Genomic DNA, 22,299 nt, shown 5'->3' on the forward strand with positions numbered 1-22,299 from the left:
ACACCTTTGGGATGAATTAGAGCGGAGACTGAGAGCCAGACCTTCTCATCCAACATGTGCCTGACCTCACAAATGCGCTTCTAGAGGAATGGTCAAAAATTCCCATAAACACACTCCTAAACCTTGTGGACAGCCTTCCCAGAAGATTTGAAGCTGTTATAGCTGCAACTGGCGGGTCAACTCCATATTACATTCATGTACATGTAAAGACAGACATCCAAGTTTTGGCCTGGCTCTTAGTCTCCGCTCTAATTCATCCCACAGGTGCTCTATCAGGTTGAGGTCAGGACTCAAATTTCTTGAAACTAATCAGAGGACAAAATCAGAATAAATTCAATGTGAAATGAATTTTTACAAATGTACTAAACATTGAAATACAGTAACTGATCACATTTCATATTAACAGATTTATAATAGCCTATAGGATGTGTGGATTAAAAATTCTTCATGCTTAAATAGCTATAATATATAAATCTATAATAATCTCCCTGTTCATTAATGTTAAAGGACACATGATGTATAGCATTATGTTCATTTTACATGCAGTAATATTGTTAACACTGTTTTCTAAAACGTGAAAGATAACCCATGTTCTTCTGCTTTAAAAAAAAAATGTACTGCACATATGCAGGTAACAGCAATATGAATGGAGTACACTACTACTATTAATTCTACTACTTCCAGATGATTCAAGTCAGAAATTAGACTTATAGTACAAACCAGGACATACACCAATAACAGAAAATATTCTCTTTAATTTATAACAGAAAGAATAAACATTTTAATTCCTGAAAACACATTACAATGAGAGAAACCAGAAAGAAAGACTTGCTGAAGATTTATTTATGGTCTAGTGGACTAAATTGTTTCATGTCAAAATAGCGGAATACAAATGCAGGTGTAGAGTATAAGTGCTTGAAGTAACTGAATAGAGTTGTAAGGAACTGAAAAGTAAACCTGTTTAAACACATTATATTGAAAATGTAGAATGTCTTTAGTCACTTAGTGACATTGGCTTGAACGAGTGAGCTTCTCTCGTCTCGGTCATCTGGGAAGAGGAACTATGTTGCACCTGTTGATAGAAAAGATAATGCACTTAAAGGGTCATGTTCAATGCTGAGTACAATTTTTATTAAAGAAAATAATCCTCTACTCCACGCTGGGTTGCATCACACCACCGCGGCATGAATTGTTCTCTTCATTCATACCTAATCTCTTATACAAATCATGAGTATTGTGTATCTATATAAAAGTTTGTAAATGAGCACTGTTGCTGACCCCAGTAGGCCTCTTCCAGCCCAGCGCTGTGGAGTCAAGCTGAGACGAACTTTCTGTCCGTTCCGAATCACTGCAACGCTGACAGATTTCTGTCAAGGTTCAGAAATAAGGTATGAGATACAACTTCACCGCAATGTGGCCTGCCCAGATATAAAACACAACATACTGGGATCAGTTGAATGACTTGACATACCCCTTCACTGTGCTGCACCACAGACGCGATGTTTTGCAGGTTTTGGAAGTTGCTCGGATTTACTGAACCGAACTCAACGACCTCATCACCAACACACAGACCCTGAAAAATAGTAATAATAATATTAATAATAATTATTATTATTATTAATATATAAAGTGTCTTACCAGAGCTCAAGGACACTATACATGCCAAGCTAATAGATATTAATATACAACAATAAACAAACCACAGATAATAAATAAAAGTGGCAGACAGAGACTAAAACTGATCAATACAGGAAGACAAGCTCAAAAACCAAACGGGAAAGGAAGACTAAGAGCAATGAAATAAATATTTCAGCTGTTAGGTGAAGAGCTAAAGTACTGAAGAAATAATTGTAATGGAAATAAATAAATGGAAAGAAAAATTCATTTAAACAAACCTGAATTAATCATTCTGAATAGAAGAATGCTGCAAGCAGCGATTAAGGGTTCCAAGCACTGTGCGATAGAATGTGGAGATATTAAAGTTACAGACTTGATTCTGAGTTGTGTAATAAATGTTTTCATTTAATGAGAGTTTTTATTTAGCATTCTAGTTTATAGCTAAATTACAGAAGCACCTAGTGTTGGAATAATCATTTATTGGGGGCCTTTAGGGTGTGCTCTTAAACAAGCTTGGTGTGGAAAAGAAACAGCATTGCTGAAACGCATGCATGTCTTCAACATCAAGTTTGTTTCTGGTAAATGGTTATAAAGTAGAAAACCAATAAAACCTTAAAAAACTTAAAGAATAATGCAAAATCTATTAAAAACTAGGATTCTATAACAAGCGGCTTCCGAGTTATGAACAGAAACTTTTGCACGTGTGCTTTGTTTCAGATCCCCTGAAACTGTTCCACTGTTTCTAATAACAACATTGATGACTGTACTGATACTAATAATAGAGTTAGCTCTTCACCATCCCTTCTTTTGCATCCACTTCCATTCACGTTGTTCATATTATTAATATTAGTAACAAGTTAGTTAACAGCTTAAATCTGAGGTTTATCAGTGAACAGGAGGGTTAAACCTCACCGCCTGGTAAGCAGGGGATCCCTGAGTCACAGCGTCCACTCGAGCAAAAGGTGGTGGCAACGACACGTCCTGCTCCATTCTCTCCACCTGCGCTTCTGCCTGGTCCTGCTCTCGCTTCGCTCTTTCCCGAGCATGCAGCTTATGAAGGGCTTCTTCGATCTCCACCATGATTGCTTTGTGATCGTTCTGCAAACCTTACAGAGAAGACCATAGAGGAATTTTTTTTAAAATATATGTTTAAATAATTGTCTAGTGTAATAAGCAAGTCAAGCACACAGACATTTCAGAGAACTGTCTCAGTGGCATCAATACCAATGATTTTATTAACCTCTTTGTCCTAATTATTAACACATTCACACATACACTCCAAGTGTGTGGAGTTTCATGTGTTTTTCCTGCATCCCCATGGATTTCATCTGGGTTCTCATCAGGTTTCCTCCAACCTCTAAAAACATTGTAGGTAGTGGATAGGCTAGTCTACATTGCCACTAGGTGTGTGTGTGTGTCTGTGTAAGCAGGGTGTGTTCCTGCCCCATGTTCCCAGATTCTGTCACCTACATGAGATGCTGTGCCTTGCTGTTCGGATCTGGAACAAATCCACGTCTGCACGAGGATAGCCTTCCACATCCACCAGAGGTGCGTGCATGCCCACATCGCCTTGCTGCAACACACCACAGATACAATAAACGTGAAAACACTTTGTCTGTTCTGCTGAAAAGGTTTATAATGCACTCCACTGGTGACATCACGACCTAACAAACAATTAGGGTTGCTAGCAACAAAAGTCGTCAGAATGAGATATAAATATTATCTTGTCGGAACAAAAAAACTAATTAGCAACACAAGGAAAACAAGGGAAGAGGATAACTGCTGAGACACAGGAAGGAGACAGTTACACTGGCGAGATTGAGATAAGGGAGTCTTTGCTGCAACTGAGTATGAGATGGAAACAAGACAGTTGATGAGTGCAAACATGATGATTACGTCACAGCTATGACGTAAACAAATGAGATAATTATGTCAAAATAATTCATGAAATCATGGGAAAGTGATCATGATATCAAAACCCAAGCTTTTTAAACGCCTCGTGCTTGAGGAGTCCAGTCTGTAGATTCTCATAAATATTGAGGAAATGACTTCAGTGGATTATTTAATATTTTAACAGAGCTTTATTTCAGTGTATTCGTACCAGTATGGATCAGCTAGCTAACGATTTACTGAACTGACATGATCACCTCAGTGAGCTAACAGGTTTAGTTTCACAGACTAACGCTAGTTAAATAAATAAATAAGTAGCAGAACATTTGTACGGCGTTCTTTAAACAAACAAACAAACAAACAAACCGAGCAGAATAACAGAGCATTACAGAGTCACGCGCTAGATGTAGCCGCTACATGCTAATCAACTGCGCAGAAGGTTTTTTATAGCTGACTGTTTTTAGAGACACTTACATCTTCTAGCACCTCGTAGTATGCTTGAATCTGCTCCTCGATTTCATCTTTCTTTTTAATCAGACGCTGGACCTCCTCCATTGTAGTGTGTTTATCAGGACTGCCTTCCTCCGTCATCTTCATGGCTGACTTCTGAGCTGCTGCACGTACGGAGCGCCCAAGAGGACAAAACAGGGGTTCAGTGAAACGCGTTGCGGTATTATTAATCTCACGCAACAGTGTGTTGTTTATGTTTATAGTGTGTTTTATGATTCTCGAATGTTTATTGAAATCTACATTATCTGGATTAAATTGGATTTCTTAAAAGTGTGTAATAAAAAGGAAAAACATTTAGGTTAATTGTATAAATCAAACTTCTGAAAACTATTACTAACATTAGACAAGTTTAGGGGCTCCACTCCCATAACCCCAGTTTCTTCTAATGTTGTTAAATTGGATAATCACAGCAATGTTTAACTAAATAAAGAAAAGTTTTATTGGAATCGAATCTGATTAACATTGCGATGGTTTATAGCTTGTTTTTTTATGTTAAAGGTGGTACAGATTTCCAGATCTGCTTCCTCATGTCCATGTTGGTTTCCTCTAAAAACTCCAGTTTCCTTCCACCTCCTGAAAACAAACCAGTAAGTTTGTGCTAAAATGTCTGTTCGTGTGTGCATGGTGTCCTGCAATGTCCTGGGAGAAACTCCTGACCAGAATAAAGTACAAGTAGTGTATAGTAATCTCCATACATTACACCATAATAGGAACTTCTGAGTCAACAGCACAGTACAGTCATCCAGTGGCTTGTTTTGTGTGGTTTTATGCTTAACTGTGTTCAATACAGCAGGGGTTTCCTTCACATCATCAGTGAGATCATTAACCAGTCCAACTCCATCTCAGATAATTTAAGCTCTTAGGCAGTGGAAACCCATTTTTCTTTTTTGTCTCAGGCTTTATGTGGAACTCTTTTTTTCCTTCTTCTTTTCATTGTAATATAGCTAACCAGAAGAAAAGGTTCTGTTCATTAGACACACTTGCATGTTAGATTTAATTCCAATTTTTTTAATATGAAATAAAGATCTTGGCACCCTCTGAATAATTTAAATTAACCCAATCTGGCAACCCTTCCAATAACCAACCTGTCCACTGCTCCAAAATAATCAGAGAGCCGAACACGTGGTACCATGACTGCTACTCTAGCGTTGCAGTTATCCTTGAGACTACTTAGGTGCATTAACAACTCTGACAACACAGTGGGGAATGAGCATGCTTCCCCATGATCAAACATCTATTAAGGTAAATAATGGGACACTGGCTTATCTCTGATACTAGTGCTGCACTTAGAAATAAATAAATAAATATGTGGTAATTTGTGTTTTAGTGAAAATCAGAATGAGGACGGTTAGATGTGGTAAAGCCATTTCAGTGCTGTTAAGGTGAGTCTCTCTCTCTCTCTCTAAATACAGTAATGTGACATTACACACCATCAAAATGTCATGTTTCGCAGTAAAACAATGATAGTGACAATGACAGTGTGAAAAAATAACTTCCTTAATGACAAGGCTGAGAAGTGAAGAGACTCTGTGGCATTCGTTTTATTTAGAACTTTAATTTTCACATTTATTTCTTTTCTTCCTCCATTTCTTTATTTTAAACAGGTAAATAAACAACTTCAATCGAGAGAGAACAGCTACAATTCATAGTACAATTCAAAAGATCTTCATTTATAGCTGCATAGACTGCATCACACTTCACTAAATGAACAGCATGGAGACACACACACACACACACACACACACACACCTGAGACACTGGAATGTACACACACACTGCTCTTTCAGAACAATTCACAAAAACCGTGCCGCTGCTTACAGGAAGAGAAATGGCAACGTCAGATATATACTGCATCTACACAATTACAGCCAGCACCAAACTGACAGTTTCTGCTTGTTTTGTGGGTTTCTTTTGTACCAAAGAAAAATAAATCAGAAAACAGAAAATGTAACATCAGAAAAACAAACAGAAAATGAAATTTTGTCAAGAGCTACACAAAGTTAAAGAAGTTAATTTGCCAGAAGAAAATTTCATAATAGTACTGTTTTTCAAAAACATCAAGTAAATCCACCAGTCCTCCATAATACAGTTAACACAGGACTCAGGGGGACTCTGTACCCAGATCTTCAAGTGTTTATTTGCATAGCTTTCCAGTGATTTCTGGTGTTTATAATTCTGCTTCTAAGCGGATGTTGGACAATATAATGAGAGTTTAGTAGTATTACAGCACCAAGGTTTTAGTGTTACATTTAGCGTAGTCTAAAGCTTATGAACTTACTGCCATAAACCTGAGCTGCTTGTTGTGATCTTCCTCAAAAGTGTTGTTTAAATCAGGAGTATTTACTCCTTCCTTCCATATTTCTCACTGATGACACTGTTGAGGACCCTGCTGTGCTCAGTAATAACTTCTCTTCCCTGATGAACAGCTTTAAACTATAACCTGCAAGAAACAGGAGCTAAAATGCTCTGATGAAACTGATCCAATGATAGCTAAAGAGCCATGGCCTGTGTGTATAAACGAAGCCCTGAGACCCTGTTAAAGAACTACAGAAGATACCCGACTTAAAATGAGAGAGATTGTTGAAGAAAGTCCAAGATAAGGCATCTTAAATTAGTGCATTATATCAGTTTTTAATTGTCATTGCAATACTGTAATACTGATATTGCAAGAGCATGGCATTTTTTCATGCGCTGCATTAGCAGAAAAGGAAAAAAAAATAAAAAATTACTGTGTCCAAACTGATCTTTAACAGTGACGAAATCTGCGTTCACCAACATGTCCACATGCTGGAAAAAAAAACTGGTCCTTCATTGGATATTTTATTTAGACGACTGCAAGTCATGAGTGCAAATACAGTGCTAATAAATTTTTCAATCTGGCAAATTCAGGATTGCAGGATCAGTGCAAAATAACAGAAACGAGAAGATTTTGTACCGTCTTCTGTTTAAATTCTTCTTACCTGTATCTCTTTTAACCCAACAGTGCAGGTTCAGCACACTGACAAACAAAACAGAAGTGCTTTCTATAAAGAACCATCAGCACACGGTCTCTCCAGGCTGAGCTTCAGCTCCGTCGTCTTTGAGGACCAACACTGACTGAGCCCTGACTTCATCGATCTGGTCCTGCACAGAACGTACCCACAGATCCAGCTGCTCCTGAAGAGCACGTACACCTTGGTCAACCTTCTCTTGGCGGGTCTTCAGTTTTTCCAGCTGCTCTCGGTTTTCCTGGGCTTTCCTTTGGCCGGTGTTTTCTGCTGGCACGGACGATGCTCTTCGGCCCTGCATGTAACTGTTAAACTCCTCCGGGGTGAGGTTAAGAGCTGGGCCGTCCAACTTCTCAATGAAGGCAACAGTGCATGACTGAGAAAGGAATGAGCAGAGATCATAGCGTATGAATGGCCCAGATACACTCCCTATTCACTCTATACCTAGTATTTCACAAGCTACTGATCTCCTGAGAATTTCAAACAACAGTCTCCAAATTTGAAATATAAAGAAGATAACTGCAAGAATGTCCAGGTGTTCCTAATAAAGAGATAAAGCGGTCAGTGTGTGTACGTTGTAAACCCACCAGGTTGGTAAAATAGTAGCCGCTCTCCCCTGCCATCAGGCTGTGCGGCAGACCAAAGCGGACGATGTAGTTTATGTTGGAGTGCAGACGAGGCGGGTTGGCCCTCAGAACGACGTAAATCAGAGAGGACAGGAAGTCGTCTGCGTTCGCCGGCTGCCTGTTCTCTGAGGCAAGCGCTTGGAAAACATGCTGACTGCACTTGGACAAACAAGCCAGTTTGTCCTGAGGCGCACGCTTGGCATCCATCTCTATGATGGCTGTGGGATACAACATGAAATTATTCCTCAAATGAGATTCAACTACTAGATTTAATCCACTTTCAGACAGAATACCTGGGTTTTTACAGAATAACAAATGGTGTGCATCAGATCTGAACCAGTAGCGTCATTTGGCAGTGGTTCATACACACACACACAAGTGCACACTGTGTGTAGAGACACATGCTTAAATTTGTGTGTTTGTGTCTGTCTGTGTGTGGATAAATACAAAAGAGAAGAATCACAATTTTATGAGCAAGAGACAATTTAGATATCTTTCCCCCCATGTTCATAACTGACGCAGAGGGGTTTTTTTTTGCTGTCAGGTCATCACCTGTTATTGCAGGTAAATATGGGTCGCTGGTGTCTGAGCCTCCCTTTGGAAAAGGCACACGCAGCATCTCAGGAGTGACCCAGTTCAAAGACCTATGAGAGTAAAACAGAGAAACTAATCAAAAAATAAATAAATTATAGTACTCTATAAACAATCACATGCATGGACAAATTGGGTCAAAGCTATTAGTTTGTATTAGTAGCAGCTCAGAGGACAAGCAGGTTCAACAACCAGTTAAATAATAAAATAAACAAATTAAATCAGTCTTTACTGAAATTAAAAGTATTTGTTTGGCACATGGTACTAGTACATAAGTCTTTGTCACATATACATTATTGCACAGTGAAATTCTTTCTTTGCATAGCCCATACTTGGAGATTTGGGGTCAGAGCGCAGGGTCAGCCATGATACAGTGGCTCTGGAGATTGGGGGTCTTGGGGACCTTGCTCAAGGCCCCAGTGGTGGCAGCGTTGCAGTGGTGGTGCTTGGGCCAGAATCTTACGATCAACGACCCAGAGCCTTAACCACTTGAGCTACCACCGCCCTATAGTATATAACGTAAATGTTTGTAAATTTCCCATTGGGATGAACTGTCTGTCTGTCTGATGTGCATAATCTGAATCCCACAACCTGCTGTATTGCCTGACAGTGGAATGATGCTTGTGCACGTGACATAGCTTATATAACAATTACTGTGTTTGTTATTGTCTTCTGAACGTTTGCATATGTATAAATTGTGACAAAACAAAGCAACATAAATCAGTGCTATATTCTTCTGCTGGTAAAACATGCCTGTCAAGAGAAAAAGATTAAGACCAGACACAGGCTATGTTTTATGGGACACTGCACTTTTTAGCCTAGTCAATGAAGTTTCAGGGCAACCAAAACATGTGAGACCTGACATAAGTGATGGTATATGAGAGTGCTTAATTAATTAATTAATGATTTGTCCATCCTTGAAACAAAATAAATCTAAGCAGCCCAACGTCTAACCTGGTATGTGTCATGCATCATCACTGAAGTAAAACCCATCCATTAAAACACTTCTGGGATTCAGAAGCATAGTGTTTATGATAATGAGAGCCTCCAGCATCAGTACTTACTTGATTCTTCTCTGGAGTGTTAGATCCTTCTGTTCGTCATCACAGCTGTCATGGCAGAAGACCCACTTGTGGAAACGAGTCATGATCAACTTCTCGACGTGTTCCATCATCTGAGAAGCCTGTGCCTCAGGAAGACCTGGAAGCAGGGAAGAAATGAGCGTTTTTATCGTTACTACACTTGTGAACACGCAGCAATCCTGCTCTGTAGAAGTGACGTAAATGAGACAAACACTATCCACAAGAACACTCTGATCTTGTTGCAGCTTGCTCCAGTAAACATGGAGAATGTTATATCCAGCAGACAGCTTGCTGAACTCACCATCGAAGTGAACAGATATACTCTGGTAGAAATCCTGCACCAGGTCCGACTGCTTCTGTACAGGCAGATTCTGAAACAAAAGACATGAGCAGGTGAAGTGTGTGTTTTCTGAAAGATCTTGTGTTCAGGTAAGAAACTTGAGGCTAGGAGAGAGATTTACTTGGTAAGCCTCGATGGTGTTGAGGAAGGCTGTGCAGCTTGACTGAAGACGTTGTGCAGGCGGCTTGCGCAGCAGTTTGAGGAATCCAGGGAAATCACCAGGCTCCAGGCTCTGGAAGGCCTTCAGGGCTACATCCTCACTTTCAGGCGACTCTGAAAAAATAGAGAAAGAGAAAAGGGAAGAGAAACAAAGAGAGAGAGAGCGAAAGAGAGATACACAGACAGAAAGAGAGAGACAGTGAGAGACAGAGGGACAGACAGAAAATTAGTCTTCACTCTCTAGTAATAGTTTGGAAAATATCCTGCACTTTCCCTACCGCTAGGTAGTTAGATCATTTCTAGAAAGATGTAAAAGTATTACATAAGAATAAGAAGACTTAAAATGAGTAAAAGCATCGGAAATCAAGCTCAGTAATCTTAAATTTGATTTATAATCTCACATATTCATGATATGGCCACATGCTTAGAACCTGTTTATGTACAAAGGGCATGCAGCCAAACAACTGGCCTCATTTAATCAAACTGGATATGAACGCATTTATTAATAAATCGTTCACAATTAACATAGGATAGGATTCAGTGATTCGTATCCTAGGAGAGCTCTTGGCTATAAAGTGAGACCAGACTGTACAGCTTCAAATCATATGACTGGTGCAAGCTGCTAAAATTCAGTATACAGATTGTAGAAGTTTAAAGTATTATTCCAATGATTTTTTTTTACCCGCATGTATTTATTGAACGTTTTGTGAAACTTTCATATTCCTACTTGAAAGCAATTCAAAACAAATCAATCCATTCCACCAAACAAGACTTGCCATTCAATCAGAACAAAAGAAATGGCATCAGTTTGTGTCTGTGGTAATGGCACACTGAGCTGCGGTACTGGAACATTAAACACATCAGGAGGCAGCGTTTTGCCGTTTAGTCATCATTTTGATGGAGTTAGCTGTCTGCTTTTTACCTTTTATGGGTTTTTTGGTTAGTGTCACTAAATGTCAATCAGCTGTGAACATGCGTGGTAATTTACGGGTGATTGCTATCAACATGGTGAGTGTGAAGAAAATCAGCATTACAAAGACTTTTGCAAATACTCAAAAAATAGTTTTTTGTGTGTATATATATATATATATATATATATATATATATATATATATATATATATATATATATATATATATATATATATATATATATGTGTGTGTGTGTGTATATATGTATATATATATATATATACATATATACACACACACACACATATATATATATATATATATACACACAAAAAACTATTTTTTGAGTATTTGCAAGTCTTTGTAATGCTGATTTTCTTCACACTCACCATGTGTGTGTGTGTGTGTGTGTGTATGTATATATATATATATATATATATATATATATATATATATATATATATATATATATATATATATATATATATATATATATATATATATGTGTATATATATATATATATATACATATATATACACACACACATACATACATACACACAAGCCATTAAAATTTACACTTTATTAATAAATATGATTGGATGAGGGAATCTCGCCTCCTGCGCGCTATATATGTGTGTGTGTATATATAAAGTGTAAATTTTAATGGTTGGGGTGCATGTGTGTTTACTGTACATCCAGCATTCTGAAGTAGAGAAACACTACTACCTTGTGAAGAACTGCCCCAGAAGAGTCGCATAATAGAGCTGGACCGTCTACCCTTCTCAGCATTTTTCTTCTCTTCAGTTTTAGATACGTTATTCTGGGATCTTCCATCTTCGTGGAGCCTGACCGTGGTCATGAAACAAAAGAGATCATTTATGATGAGCTTCTAAAAAGGAATGTTTTACTGTAAAACGCTCTTCCACTTTCAGAAGCACCATATTAAAACCAACCGTCTTTACCATCGGCCATTAACCAGTTATCAGACATATATCCTGAAGTTCAATACGTAAACTGCTGTGTCGACAGCATAGCATTTTTTTGTGCTCCTGATGAAGCTCATTCATAAATGATCGAAAGGACAGAATCTTTATTTTAGCCAAATTTGAACAAAACATCCACATTTCTAACTCGTGGTTAACAACTACCCCACAAATCTTGGATTCAGCCAGGGTTCAAAAGGTTGGACAAATATCATTATTTAAAAGTTTTGGCACCTGGCCTCAACCACAGTGCCTCATTACTGCTGCTCACGCAGATACGATCTGAACTCTTACCCACGATCCTCTTTGCTGGTTTCAGCCTTGCGTGTCCTCTTTCTCCAGCATTTGGAACAGTATCCCTGCCAGGCCGGGTTGCCGTAAAACCCGCAGCCATCTTTGCAGAGCAGCTCATCCTGCGTGACGTGGATCCCTCGCTTCTGCTCAGCCCACATCCTCCTCAGATCCACCTGATGATGGAAAGATCGCAAACTGTACAAAATGGATATGTGTGTCTGAACATTGGCAGAGAAGCGATTTCACTCCCCTGGGAAAACACAAGCTCTTATTTTTGCCAAATCAGATTTTCCAGATAACTCAATGAAATATACTCTGAGCATGACTTTCAGATCTAAAGAGAGTGGAAATCCCCAGAATGGAAATTTTGGGCAATTATATCCAAAGCAGGTTATACAAACTCACAACGCCTCCCTATAGAAAACTACAGAGTCTTTTAGCAATTCACTGATTCGACTCTTTCAAGCAACATGTTTTAAATGAGACGCTTCGTGTACAAAACAGAAGGGTGATCTTATCTGTTTAGATCACAGTCTCAACCCTGTACAACACCGTCGTGTCACATCACACAAGACTTTTAACTACGAGTGAGAAGCCAAACAAATCCGAATTCAATTCATTCGATTCGCGACTCGATTCCCAGGGAAACGAGTCGATTCTTTGAACATCGCCATCCCTAATGACAAACTCGTGACCATTACCGTAACCAGGTTTCAGGTTTATTTTTGTGGAAAATTTATGAATAAGTGGATGACACTAAAGCTGAGCAAAACCTGTCTAACAAATAAATGAACTTTACCCAACGAAAAGTAGAAAAGATTTAGGTAAACGAACGTAAAGTTCTGAAAAAAAAAACTGGTGAAGTTAAACTTTAGCTATCTTACAGAGACGACGCTAAATCAGTCTTTTCAGAGATTCGGCACTGGAATAGTTTTAATTTAGTACTTTAACATATACACGAAGTTTATTTTGCATTGCTTGCTAGTTGGCTTGCTATGCTAACTTGTCTGGTGAGCCGAAGTGTTTTGATAGATGAACTAGCTAGTTATCTTGATGCACTGCTAATTAATTAATAACTGAAATGTCATAACCAAAAGCTAAGCGATAAAATATTACACTGTCACCTTCAGACACTTTATAAAAATCTATTTACCTCAACGCCAACTTCCCGGAGCAGCAGCGTCAACCTGCTGAGAGGGAAACGTCCCAAACCGCATGAAGTGCACTAGCTGACACGCTCTAATAGAAGGCCGTGCGGTTAAAACACCACTACTTTTACATGCTACATAGAAAACTTAATTGCTATTTGGGACGTGACCGTTGTTTTTCTCGTTATAAACACATCAATCACCGCCACCTGTTGAACAGGAGTTCAGTCCGGTTATATTAGGAATAAAGCACCTGGGGACGTGCTGTTGTAGGAAAACAATCAACTTTTACCACAATTACTGGTTTACACTGTATTAATAAACACCATGTCATAGACTTAAAATTTCACTTACTTTATAGCAGGTATAAACATTCACTATACTGCCAAAAGTTTTGGGACACCCCTCCAAATCACTGAGTTCAGGTGTTGTTTTTCAGGGGTTGGGCTCGGTCCCTTAGTTCCAGTGAAAGGAACTCTTAATGCTTCAGCTTCATACCGAGACATTTTGGACAATTTCATGCTCCCAACTTTGTGGGAACAGTTTGGGGATGACCCCTTCCTGTTCCAACATGACTGCACACCAGTGCACAAAGCAAGGTCCATAAAGACATGGATGAGTGAGTTTGGTGTGGAGGAACTTCACAGAGTCCTGACCTCAACCCCATAGAACACCTTTGGGATGAAGTAGAGTGGAGACTGCAAGCCAGGCAAAGTTGGGAGCATGAAATTTTCCAAAATGTCTTGGTAAGCTGAAGCATTAAGAGTTGCTTTCACTGGAACTAAGAGGCCGAACCCAACCCCTGAATTCAATGATTTGGAGGGGTGTCCCAAAACTTTAGGCAATTTAGTGTACCTCAGCAGCCTCTCAAACAAATGCAGAGTGTCTAGAAACCAGAAAGTCCTGGAAACCTGGAACACACACCGACCGTTACAAAGTGCTGACATCAGAGACTCAATCTATAGGGAATGGCACAAGACAGACTGTGATGATGTACACACATAATAATACACGCTGGGGTGGTGTGATGTGGCAAAACATGCAACGGAGTGTGTTATTTTTGTATAACAGCATAGTCTGGAGTGTGTTATTTTTGTATAACAGCATAGTCTGGAGTGTGTTATTTTGCTTAGAACACAGTTGGCAGGAACTGCTTATATTTAATTACATACAGTAATATTTAATTACTAGATGAAACAAACTGTGATCTATCTATCTATCTATCTATCTATCTATCTATCTATCTATCTATCTATCTATCTATCTATCTATCGTAACAGTTTATAGATGTAATGTGGACAGTCTAAGAGACAAGTTAGATCATGTGGTCACATTTTATAGCTGAGATTGGAGGTCATTACCTCACCAGCCTCACTCTATTACTGTTTTTCTCTAATAATCAATCAATCAATCAATCAATCAATCAATCTCTCTCACTTTCTCTTTCACTCTCACGCGCACACACAGAAACTGCAAAGTGTAAACCTCTGAATTTCACAAAGCACCATGACTGTTACAAAGTGCTAACACCTGAGGCTCCTTCCATATGAGATTAATAATGTAACTGTCTCCTAAGTTTAGATATTTCTTTGATAAACACGTTTCTGTTTATGATTAGTCTTAGATCATGTGGAGTGTCCGCTATGCAAGTCCCTTTGCATGAGCTGTTACTATAGAAACTATAACGTATTAGAAGCAATGCATTAATATTAACCCATCGTTCATGTTACAGCCGGAACTACTTTCTGTCCTGCTATACAAAAACAACACACATTTTACCGATCAGATTTCAGATTTTTGACCGGTGCTGTGGTATAAATGATACATTAACATCTCCTTACAGGCCATATCACCAGTTACATGATTTGCTTTGTTAAATCACAGTACCAATAAAAAATAAATAAAGTTTTATTGGTCTTTGATTATATGGAGCATCTATCAGGTCCCTGGTTTCATAGAATAAGTTGTTACTATAGAAACAATAACATATTTCCCTGTTTAACAGATTTTATATTTATTAACAGATTTACTGTATTTCTGGAACAATCTGCTTACTGCAATAAGCCCACAAGCCTGGCTCTAATGCAAAGAAGAGAGACTCATCAATGTATAATCAAAACGCATCATTTTTATTTTTCTATTTACAAATACAAAAATGTGAACCTGCAATAGTTCCCCTGAAAATATTGTCCTTAACAGTCAAAGCTTGTTCTTGTTAAATGCGTGTTTCCTACAAAAAAAGAAGAAGAAAAAAATCGAATGCCCACTTTCATGGTTTTGAGTTCTTGTCCCTCAAAAAAATACACATCCAAATAAAACTCAGTTCTGGGTTTAATATTCGAGGTCACAAGGTCAGACGAGGGGATCAGTTTGCTGCTTTAAGTTTCTTTTTCTTCGGTTTCATCATCTGGGGCAGGGGGATCTTAAAGGCAGTCCTGGAGAAACAAACCAAAAAAAAATCTAAAATCTTCCTCACAGCAAATTCTGAGAAAATGCGACATGTGCTAAGAGATGAAATGAGAAGAGATGAGTGTTATAAGTACTCACTCGCAGGTTGTGCAGATCGGACTAAAGTTGCAGAATACTGTTAGATGGAGAGAGACAAAAAAAAAACACACATAAGACCTCAATGTCATTTATAGAATTTAATAGAATTATCTGACGTACGAATGGAAGCCTTTCAGGAAGATAGTGTCTGTTTTAACAGGACTGGAGACAACAGTGGGATCTCTGACCTGCCTCAATACAGAGCAACTCAACTTTAACATTGATTTTGTGATTTTTGTGTGTTGGAGTTCATTTGGAAGTCTCATTGTTTTTTAAAAGCTTCATCTACAGACAAGTATTAACCTTCTGGCAGAGGCAAGCAGATTTTTAGGTTGGTGTAAATGATCATGCTGTCAATCTTCACAAGCATCAGTATAATCCTCAGACTTCACAGCGAGGCATCAAGTGCTTTATCTTTCGTTAGCAATTCAGGTATTCAGTATCCCTTGAGCAATTTGGCCTATAGAGTGCTGTAGAGATGAGGTATTTTTGTATTCCAACATGGAAACAATCATCACTCTGGTTCCCTCGATAAAAAGCCATTAGGTTTATATCCACTAGCATTTTAACTACTGCAGAAAATAAGCTCTGTGACCAACATAACTTTCTGATTCTTTTGAGACATTTTGTTCAAGATAATCTTCGCAAATGCGCACAACTTTTGTAAATTTTGAAGCCTGAATGCAATCAGCAGAAGTAAGAGGCTAAATTAAAAAAGAAAATGCTGCAGTCACATGACTTCAACATCACCACTACTGAGCTTCTGACAACTCTTTTACTCTTTATTTAAAAACATGTGCTCTTTATGTGGAGGAATCTGAATAGATAAAAAGTTTGTGTTACACAACAAAGTTGTAGTAGATGAGCTTTCCTGTTCAGTGTGATGACATTTAACCTCCCCGACAACCTCTATAGTTTCATTTAACCACTTGTGAGTAACCGTCTTTTTTTACTGATGTATTTTATGAGCTTGAGTTAACCACAGACCTTGTTTCAGGCATTTAAACAAAAACACACAAAAATAATCTCTCTGATTTTGAGACGATGGAACCGGAAGTAAGACTATCTTTGAAATACATGGCCTACGTGGGGAAAAAAAACAAAGCTGGAAGTGTATGACGTACTTGACAGACACACTGAGCAGACGTAGCCGATCTCGATGAGGTTGCGGTGACAGAAGCAGGCTGCTCTGTAGTCAACGTGTACCGGTGGAGGAAGAACCAACTGGGAACGCTGATCTGCGTCAGGCAGGAAAACCCACTGTGCAAAATATTACCATCAATAACACAGGAAACACTAACACCACACATAATGCTGAGGACACTGCTAGGGTTAGTGTGTCTATTGAAGACTCATGATGAATGATTAACTCACCAACAAATACTGTGCCAGTGCAGTTTTCTGGGGAATCTTTAGGTACTGACCACCAGTTATGTCACAAGCCTATAAAATAAACAAATATTTATAATGAAAGACGTGAGGTTTTGCCTCGTCTGCTGTTCTGAGTGCAAGATTTCAGATTAATACTAGCAACAGTATGGCTCATCTACAACTAATCCAATTTGAGGATTCAGAGAACTTACCATGTTGTAATGCAATCATCCAAAGACCAGACATGATAGATGACTTCTAACTATGACCTGAGAATCCTTAACTCTTTTTCCCAGAGGACAGAAAATGGAATTTCTTCCTGTTTTCTTGTGTCCATGTTCAGCATTGAATGTCTTTGTCATGTCACACTCCAAAGTGGTGGTTAATATGAAGCTCATATGAAAGTAAACAGGGCTTTAAGAATATTTAGTTTTTTATAAGTATTTGTTTTTACCAGCCTACTAGGGGCAATATAATAGAAAAGTTCTCAAAAAACTGTTATTTTATTTCCCCCACACAAATGTAAATTTCACTTCAAAGTATCAAACCAATTTCTGCTCTCCGAGATGCCCCAAGTGCTTGTTCCCAAGCAGCTACAATTTATGTTCAACCCCTTAAATTCCTGTGTACAATTATACAACTCAGGGAAAAACACACATCTCACACTGAAACCCAACAGAGTCCTGACTCACTGTATAACAGAAACATGCGGCCAGAAAATCATTCAATGTGTTTATACTGACTGAAAATGTCCCATAAGTTGATTTCCATTTCCCTGGTGTATTGCTAAAAAATGTTATAGTCGATTCTTTAAAACCCTCTATTGTAATAGTGTTTGTGTCATTTCTATAAAAAAACAAACCTGCTGCAAAAGGCCTGAATCAGAGTCCAGCACACACGCATCAATCAGGACATTCTAGTAACAGAAAGAAAGAGATAGGGGGGGAGAGGGGGAGAAAGAGAGAGGGGGAGAGATGGAGAGAGGGAGAGAGAGGGAGAGCGAGAGACAGAGAGAGAGAAGTTTCCTGTGAGAACATTCTCGACTGTATAATCAGTTACTGAGGAATGTTAAAACAAATGGTCTAACAGAGACCTGTTTCTGTGCAGCAAAGATCACGTTCATGAAGTTCATGTACTGCAGAGCGCAATCCTCAGCTGCTTTTATCACCTGCAGATCACAAGCTACTGAGTTATTCGTGTTCAATTAAATATTCAGCTCAAATTTACACTCATAACTGCTGAAATTGACAAAATATATTCTCACCAATATCCTTGATTTCATGTCTTGTCCAGCTGCAAATATAACAAAACAGTACTGATAATGTATCATTTGACACAGATCAGGTCTCATATGACGCAGATCAGGTATCTGGACTCGTCAGGTTTTTATTCACAGTTGCCTGGAGGATAAGCACCTTCAGGGATAAACAACTTTACATATATATATATATATATATATATATATATATATATATATATATATCTGCTTCAAAATGCAACAAACAAAACTAGTTGTTGAGATGAAATTATTCTTCCCAATTATACAGTACAACAGAATCAGAAAGTGGACAAAAGTGTGGAATAAATCTGTTATGTAAAAATATAAATATAAAAATATCTAATATTCCTAGCACAAAATGTCTTTACACACAAAAAAAAGGAACACCAAAATGCTGGGCAAAGTTATTCTGACTTTGTCTACTAGGGATTGCAGCACTTACACATAAATATCTCATCATATATTCCATCATATATTACTGCATATGAGCTGCTACTTTTCAGCCAAGTTAACTGTACCTCATCATCATCATCATCATCATCACTGACCATAAAGGGGAAAAAAAACTACAGATCCCTAATTCTGTCATTGTGTACACCATTAAAGAAAGGTTTCTCTTGTCTACTTCTGAAAGGCTGCCTTTCACAAAAATCTGCAATAAAGAACAATCTGCACTGTCAATTATATAACACCATCAATCACCACCCTGACAAATAACCACCATTTCATTTACCCTAAAAAAATTAAAAAAGGAAACAATAACACTGTTTTATTTGCATTTTTCCTGAAGACAAGGCTTACCTTCCAGTTCCTTAGACACTCGATGAATATCTGAGAGTCAAGCATTTAAGAAAATCTGAACACAAGCTTGAACCTTTATAAGCCATTTGCTTCACACCATGACTGCAGGGTTGCGGGTTTGATTCCTGCCTCCGCCCTGTGTGTGGAGATTTATAGGCTGATCTCTGGTCTGTAGTGTGTAATTGTGTGTGTGTGTGTGTGTGTGGCCTGTGATAGGTTGGCACCGCAGTCCCGGGTGTCCCCCTGCTTTGTGCCCAGAGTCCTTTGGGACAGCCTCCAGGTACTGCTGTGTAGGATGAGTGGTGTAGGAAATGGATGGATGGATGGATGTTCTGTATATCAGAGAAAATGAAAACGAAACGTTTTAAAGGATACAGCAGAGAGCTTTGGCGAGGGATCCAGCCAGTAACGTGTCGGTCTGGTGGCCTCTCACTTGCGCTTTAATATGGAGTGAGAGAGATATTCATTACCGCTTAGATACACTTTGATTACAGACATCATCACACCAAATGTGACATTTTTTTCCATGCCTATTAACCAATGATAGCGAGTTCACGTGTAACTCACTTCTGGCCATGAGATTCCTGATCTCTTCTGCGATGATGTCATCACCGACAGACAGCAGCTCGTATTTGCCGTCACCGTTCCCAGACACGGCTACATGATCCCCGACAGCATCTCCTGTTCTCCAGTGCTTGCTTGGGTACAGAAAGTGACTTCAAATGGAAATAAAAACAGGTTTGAGTCAGACTGTCAGGAAAATGAATGGTGAAAAGCAAGCCCTGGAGGAGTTATAATGATATAATGTATTATAATGGTGTGTGTGTGTTTGTGTGTGTTATAATGTATTATAATGGTGTGTGTGTGTGTGTTTGTGTGTGTTATAATGTCTTATAATGGTGTGTGTGTGTGTGTCTTACTTCTCCTGACAGTGGCTAGCGATGATGGCCAGTCTGTTGGATCGAGTCATCACTAAGTGGGAGTTTGCCATGACAATCACCGCGTCCAGACATTTTGACAGAGTGAACTGAGAGAAAGAAGAAAATCAAGTGTGAAGCTGCCCAACATGATGCGCAGATATTGTTACTAACCTGAATAACAGCACATCCTAAAGAGTTTTATTCCTTGTAACACAACAATTTGATAATGATTATATAAATATTCATATTGTGATACATTTACTTCCATTTCATGTTCAAGTTAGTCCCTGTTCTAGTCTCCATTATAACAGCTATAAACAGTTATTCCTTCTCTTGTCATTTTACTAATAAAACAGAACAAGCTTTCTCTGTGGCTGAATACTGAGTGTTACTATGAGCTGACACTGGAGACTCCTTCCATAAGCTTCAGTCAGGATGGAGGACTTCCTGGTTCCATGGTAAAATACCAAGCTGCATTTTTTTTACTTGAATACAGAGGAGACATGAGGATGGTGAGGGAAAGGATGTTTACAGCTGCTGTAAAGTAAATGATAAGACGTGGCTTGTCTTGTGTAACTGAACGGAAACCACGTGTTGTAATTATACCCAAACACTGCTGAGGTGTACAGATAGATTAAAGCAAAAGATGAAGACTCCAGTGTGTAAATAATGACCACTAATAAATAATGACCAATAATAAATAATGACCACTTTAACAATAACTGATAAATTCTTTAAAAAAAAGACACACACCAATATAATACAATATAACATGCACACACACACACACCATTATAATACATTATAACATGCACACACACACACACCATTATAATACATTATAACATGCACACACACACACACACACACACCATTATAATACATTATAACATGCACACACACACACACACCATTATAATACATTAGAACATGCACACACACACACACACCATTATAATACATTATAACATGCGCACACACACACACACACACCATTATAATACATTATAACATGCACACACACACACACACCATTATAATACATTACAACATGCACACACACACACACCATTATAATACATTACAACATGCACACACACACACACCATTATAATACATTATAACATGCACACACACACACACACACACCATTATAATACATTATAACATGCACACACACACACACACCATTATAATACATTATAACATGCACACACACACACACCATTATAATACATTATAACATGCACACACACACACACACACACCATTATAATACATTATAACATGCACACACACACACACACACACACCATTATAATACATTATAACATGCACACACACACACCATTATAATACATTATAACATGCACACACACACACCATTATAATACATTATAACATGCACACACACACCATTATAATACATTATAACATGCACACACACACCATTATAATACATTATAACATGCACACACACACACACACCATTATAATACATTATAACACACAAACACACACACACACACACACACAATACATTATAACACACAACACACACACCATTACAATACATTATAACACACACACACACACACACCATTATAATACATTATAAAACACACACCATTATAATACATTATAACACACACACCATTATAATACATTATAACACACACACACACACATTATAATACACTATAATACATAATAACACACATAAAACACACAGAAACACACAGAAACACACACAAACACGTACCTCTGGTTGTCTCTGAGATTGCTGACCCCACCAAATGGGGTTGACGTCAACCACAATGACCAGAAGACTAATTTCGTCTTCTGTGGATGAGAGACAGATAGGAGCCAGCACGTTACACTGAGGTTAGAGTGGAAGAATTCTGGTCATGCATTAATCTGTGCTGATAAATAAAGATCTGAGAGTTTGTGAGCTCAGCATTACAAATGAAACAGTAACAAATTCAAACACAGAATAAACATGGAAAGTTGTCACATAAACATATAGCTACCTGATGCCATTGCTGAGCGCCTCGTTCCTTAAAAGAAACACGGTTGCCCTGTCTGACGCAATCATTATGCGACCACGGCCTTCATCTGTTTGGCAGGTTATTTTGCTTCCACTCGTTTTGCGCCATACCCCGCCTCCTATATTAAGAACTCCTCATACTATTGGCTGTATCGTACCTTACGTTACGCCATTTCGCGTGTATTACGGAAGT

At 38.4% G+C, this 22,299-nt stretch overlaps 3 protein-coding genes across 3 annotated transcripts; all 3 read right to left on the reverse strand.

Annotated features, from left to right (window-relative positions):
- Positions 1-766: 766 nt before the first annotated feature.
- On the reverse strand, positions 767-4,142 carry psmd9 (proteasome 26S subunit, non-ATPase 9). The gene is made up of 6 exons (XM_058374407.1): positions 3,982-4,142; positions 3,088-3,190; positions 2,530-2,723; positions 1,472-1,573; positions 1,279-1,367; positions 767-1,072 (listed from the first exon to the last, which is right to left on the reverse strand). The coding sequence occupies exons 1-6, from the start codon at positions 4,102-4,104 to the stop codon at positions 1,045-1,047; spliced, it is 639 nt and encodes a 212-aa protein (XP_058230390.1). The 5' UTR covers positions 4,105-4,142; the 3' UTR covers positions 767-1,044.
- Positions 4,143-5,548: 1,406 nt separating this feature from the next.
- Positions 5,549-13,258, reverse strand: LOC131343105 (rab5 GDP/GTP exchange factor-like). The gene is made up of 9 exons (XM_058374528.1): positions 13,147-13,258; positions 11,994-12,166; positions 11,443-11,561; positions 9,765-9,916; positions 9,605-9,674; positions 9,286-9,421; positions 8,183-8,274; positions 7,592-7,848; positions 5,549-7,380 (listed from the first exon to the last, which is right to left on the reverse strand). The coding sequence occupies exons 2-9, from the start codon at positions 12,149-12,151 to the stop codon at positions 7,054-7,056; spliced, it is 1,311 nt and encodes a 436-aa protein (XP_058230511.1). The 5' UTR covers positions 12,152-12,166; positions 13,147-13,258; the 3' UTR covers positions 5,549-7,053.
- A 1,991-nt stretch (positions 13,259-15,249) lies between these two features.
- On the reverse strand, positions 15,250-22,202 carry gtf2h3 (general transcription factor IIH, polypeptide 3). Its single transcript, XM_058374530.1, has 13 exons — positions 22,090-22,202; positions 21,822-21,901; positions 20,060-20,166; positions 19,707-19,855; positions 19,515-19,577; positions 19,140-19,169; positions 18,324-18,352; positions 18,153-18,227; positions 17,922-17,975; positions 17,063-17,131; positions 16,813-16,948; positions 15,689-15,725; positions 15,250-15,576 (listed from the first exon to the last, which is right to left on the reverse strand). Exons 1-13 carry the CDS (start codon positions 22,097-22,099, stop codon positions 15,507-15,509), a joined length of 909 nt encoding a protein of 302 aa, XP_058230513.1. The 5' UTR covers positions 22,100-22,202; the 3' UTR covers positions 15,250-15,506.
- Between the last annotated feature and the right edge of the window lie 97 nt (positions 22,203-22,299).

This window comes from Hemibagrus wyckioides, linkage group LG22 (assembly GCF_019097595.1).
Source record: "Hemibagrus wyckioides isolate EC202008001 linkage group LG22, SWU_Hwy_1.0, whole genome shotgun sequence".
Lineage (NCBI taxonomy): Eukaryota > Metazoa > Chordata > Actinopteri > Siluriformes > Bagridae > Hemibagrus > Hemibagrus wyckioides.

Bases quoted from the DNA above. Each gene is read 5' to 3' on its own strand.
- LOC131343105 (XM_058374528.1), bottom strand. From the start codon at position 12,151: ATGTGGGCTGAGCAGAAGCGAGGGATCCACGTCACGCAGGATGAGCTG. The intron at 9,917-11,442 runs GTAGTAGTGTTT...CTATTTTTTCAG, and splicing joins CTGGGGCAGTTCTTCACAAG to AGTCGCCTGAAAGTGAGGAT. The intron at 9,422-9,604 runs GTGAGTTCAGCA...CCCTGCTTCCAG, and splicing joins TATATCTGTTCACTTCGATG to GTCTTCCTGAGGCACAGGCT.
- psmd9 (XM_058374407.1), bottom strand. From the start codon at position 4,104: ATGAAGATGACGGAGGAAGGCAGTCCTGATAAACACACTACAATGGAG. The intron at 1,368-1,471 runs GTATGTCAAGTC...GAACCTTGACAG, and splicing joins TGGTGCAGCACAGTGAAGGG to AAATCTGTCAGCGTTGCAGT. The intron at 1,073-1,278 runs GTCAGCAACAGT...TTCTATCAACAG, and splicing joins GCTGGAAGAGGCCTACTGGG to GTGCAACATAGTTCCTCTTC.
- gtf2h3 (XM_058374530.1), bottom strand. The intron at 17,132-17,921 runs GTTTGTTTTTTT...TTTATTTTATAG, and splicing joins ATTCAGGCCTTTTGCAGCAG to GCTTGTGACATAACTGGTGG. The intron at 15,726-16,812 runs GTACGTCATACA...TCCATCTAACAG, and splicing joins CTGCTCAGTGTGTCTGTCAA to TATTCTGCAACTTTAGTCCG.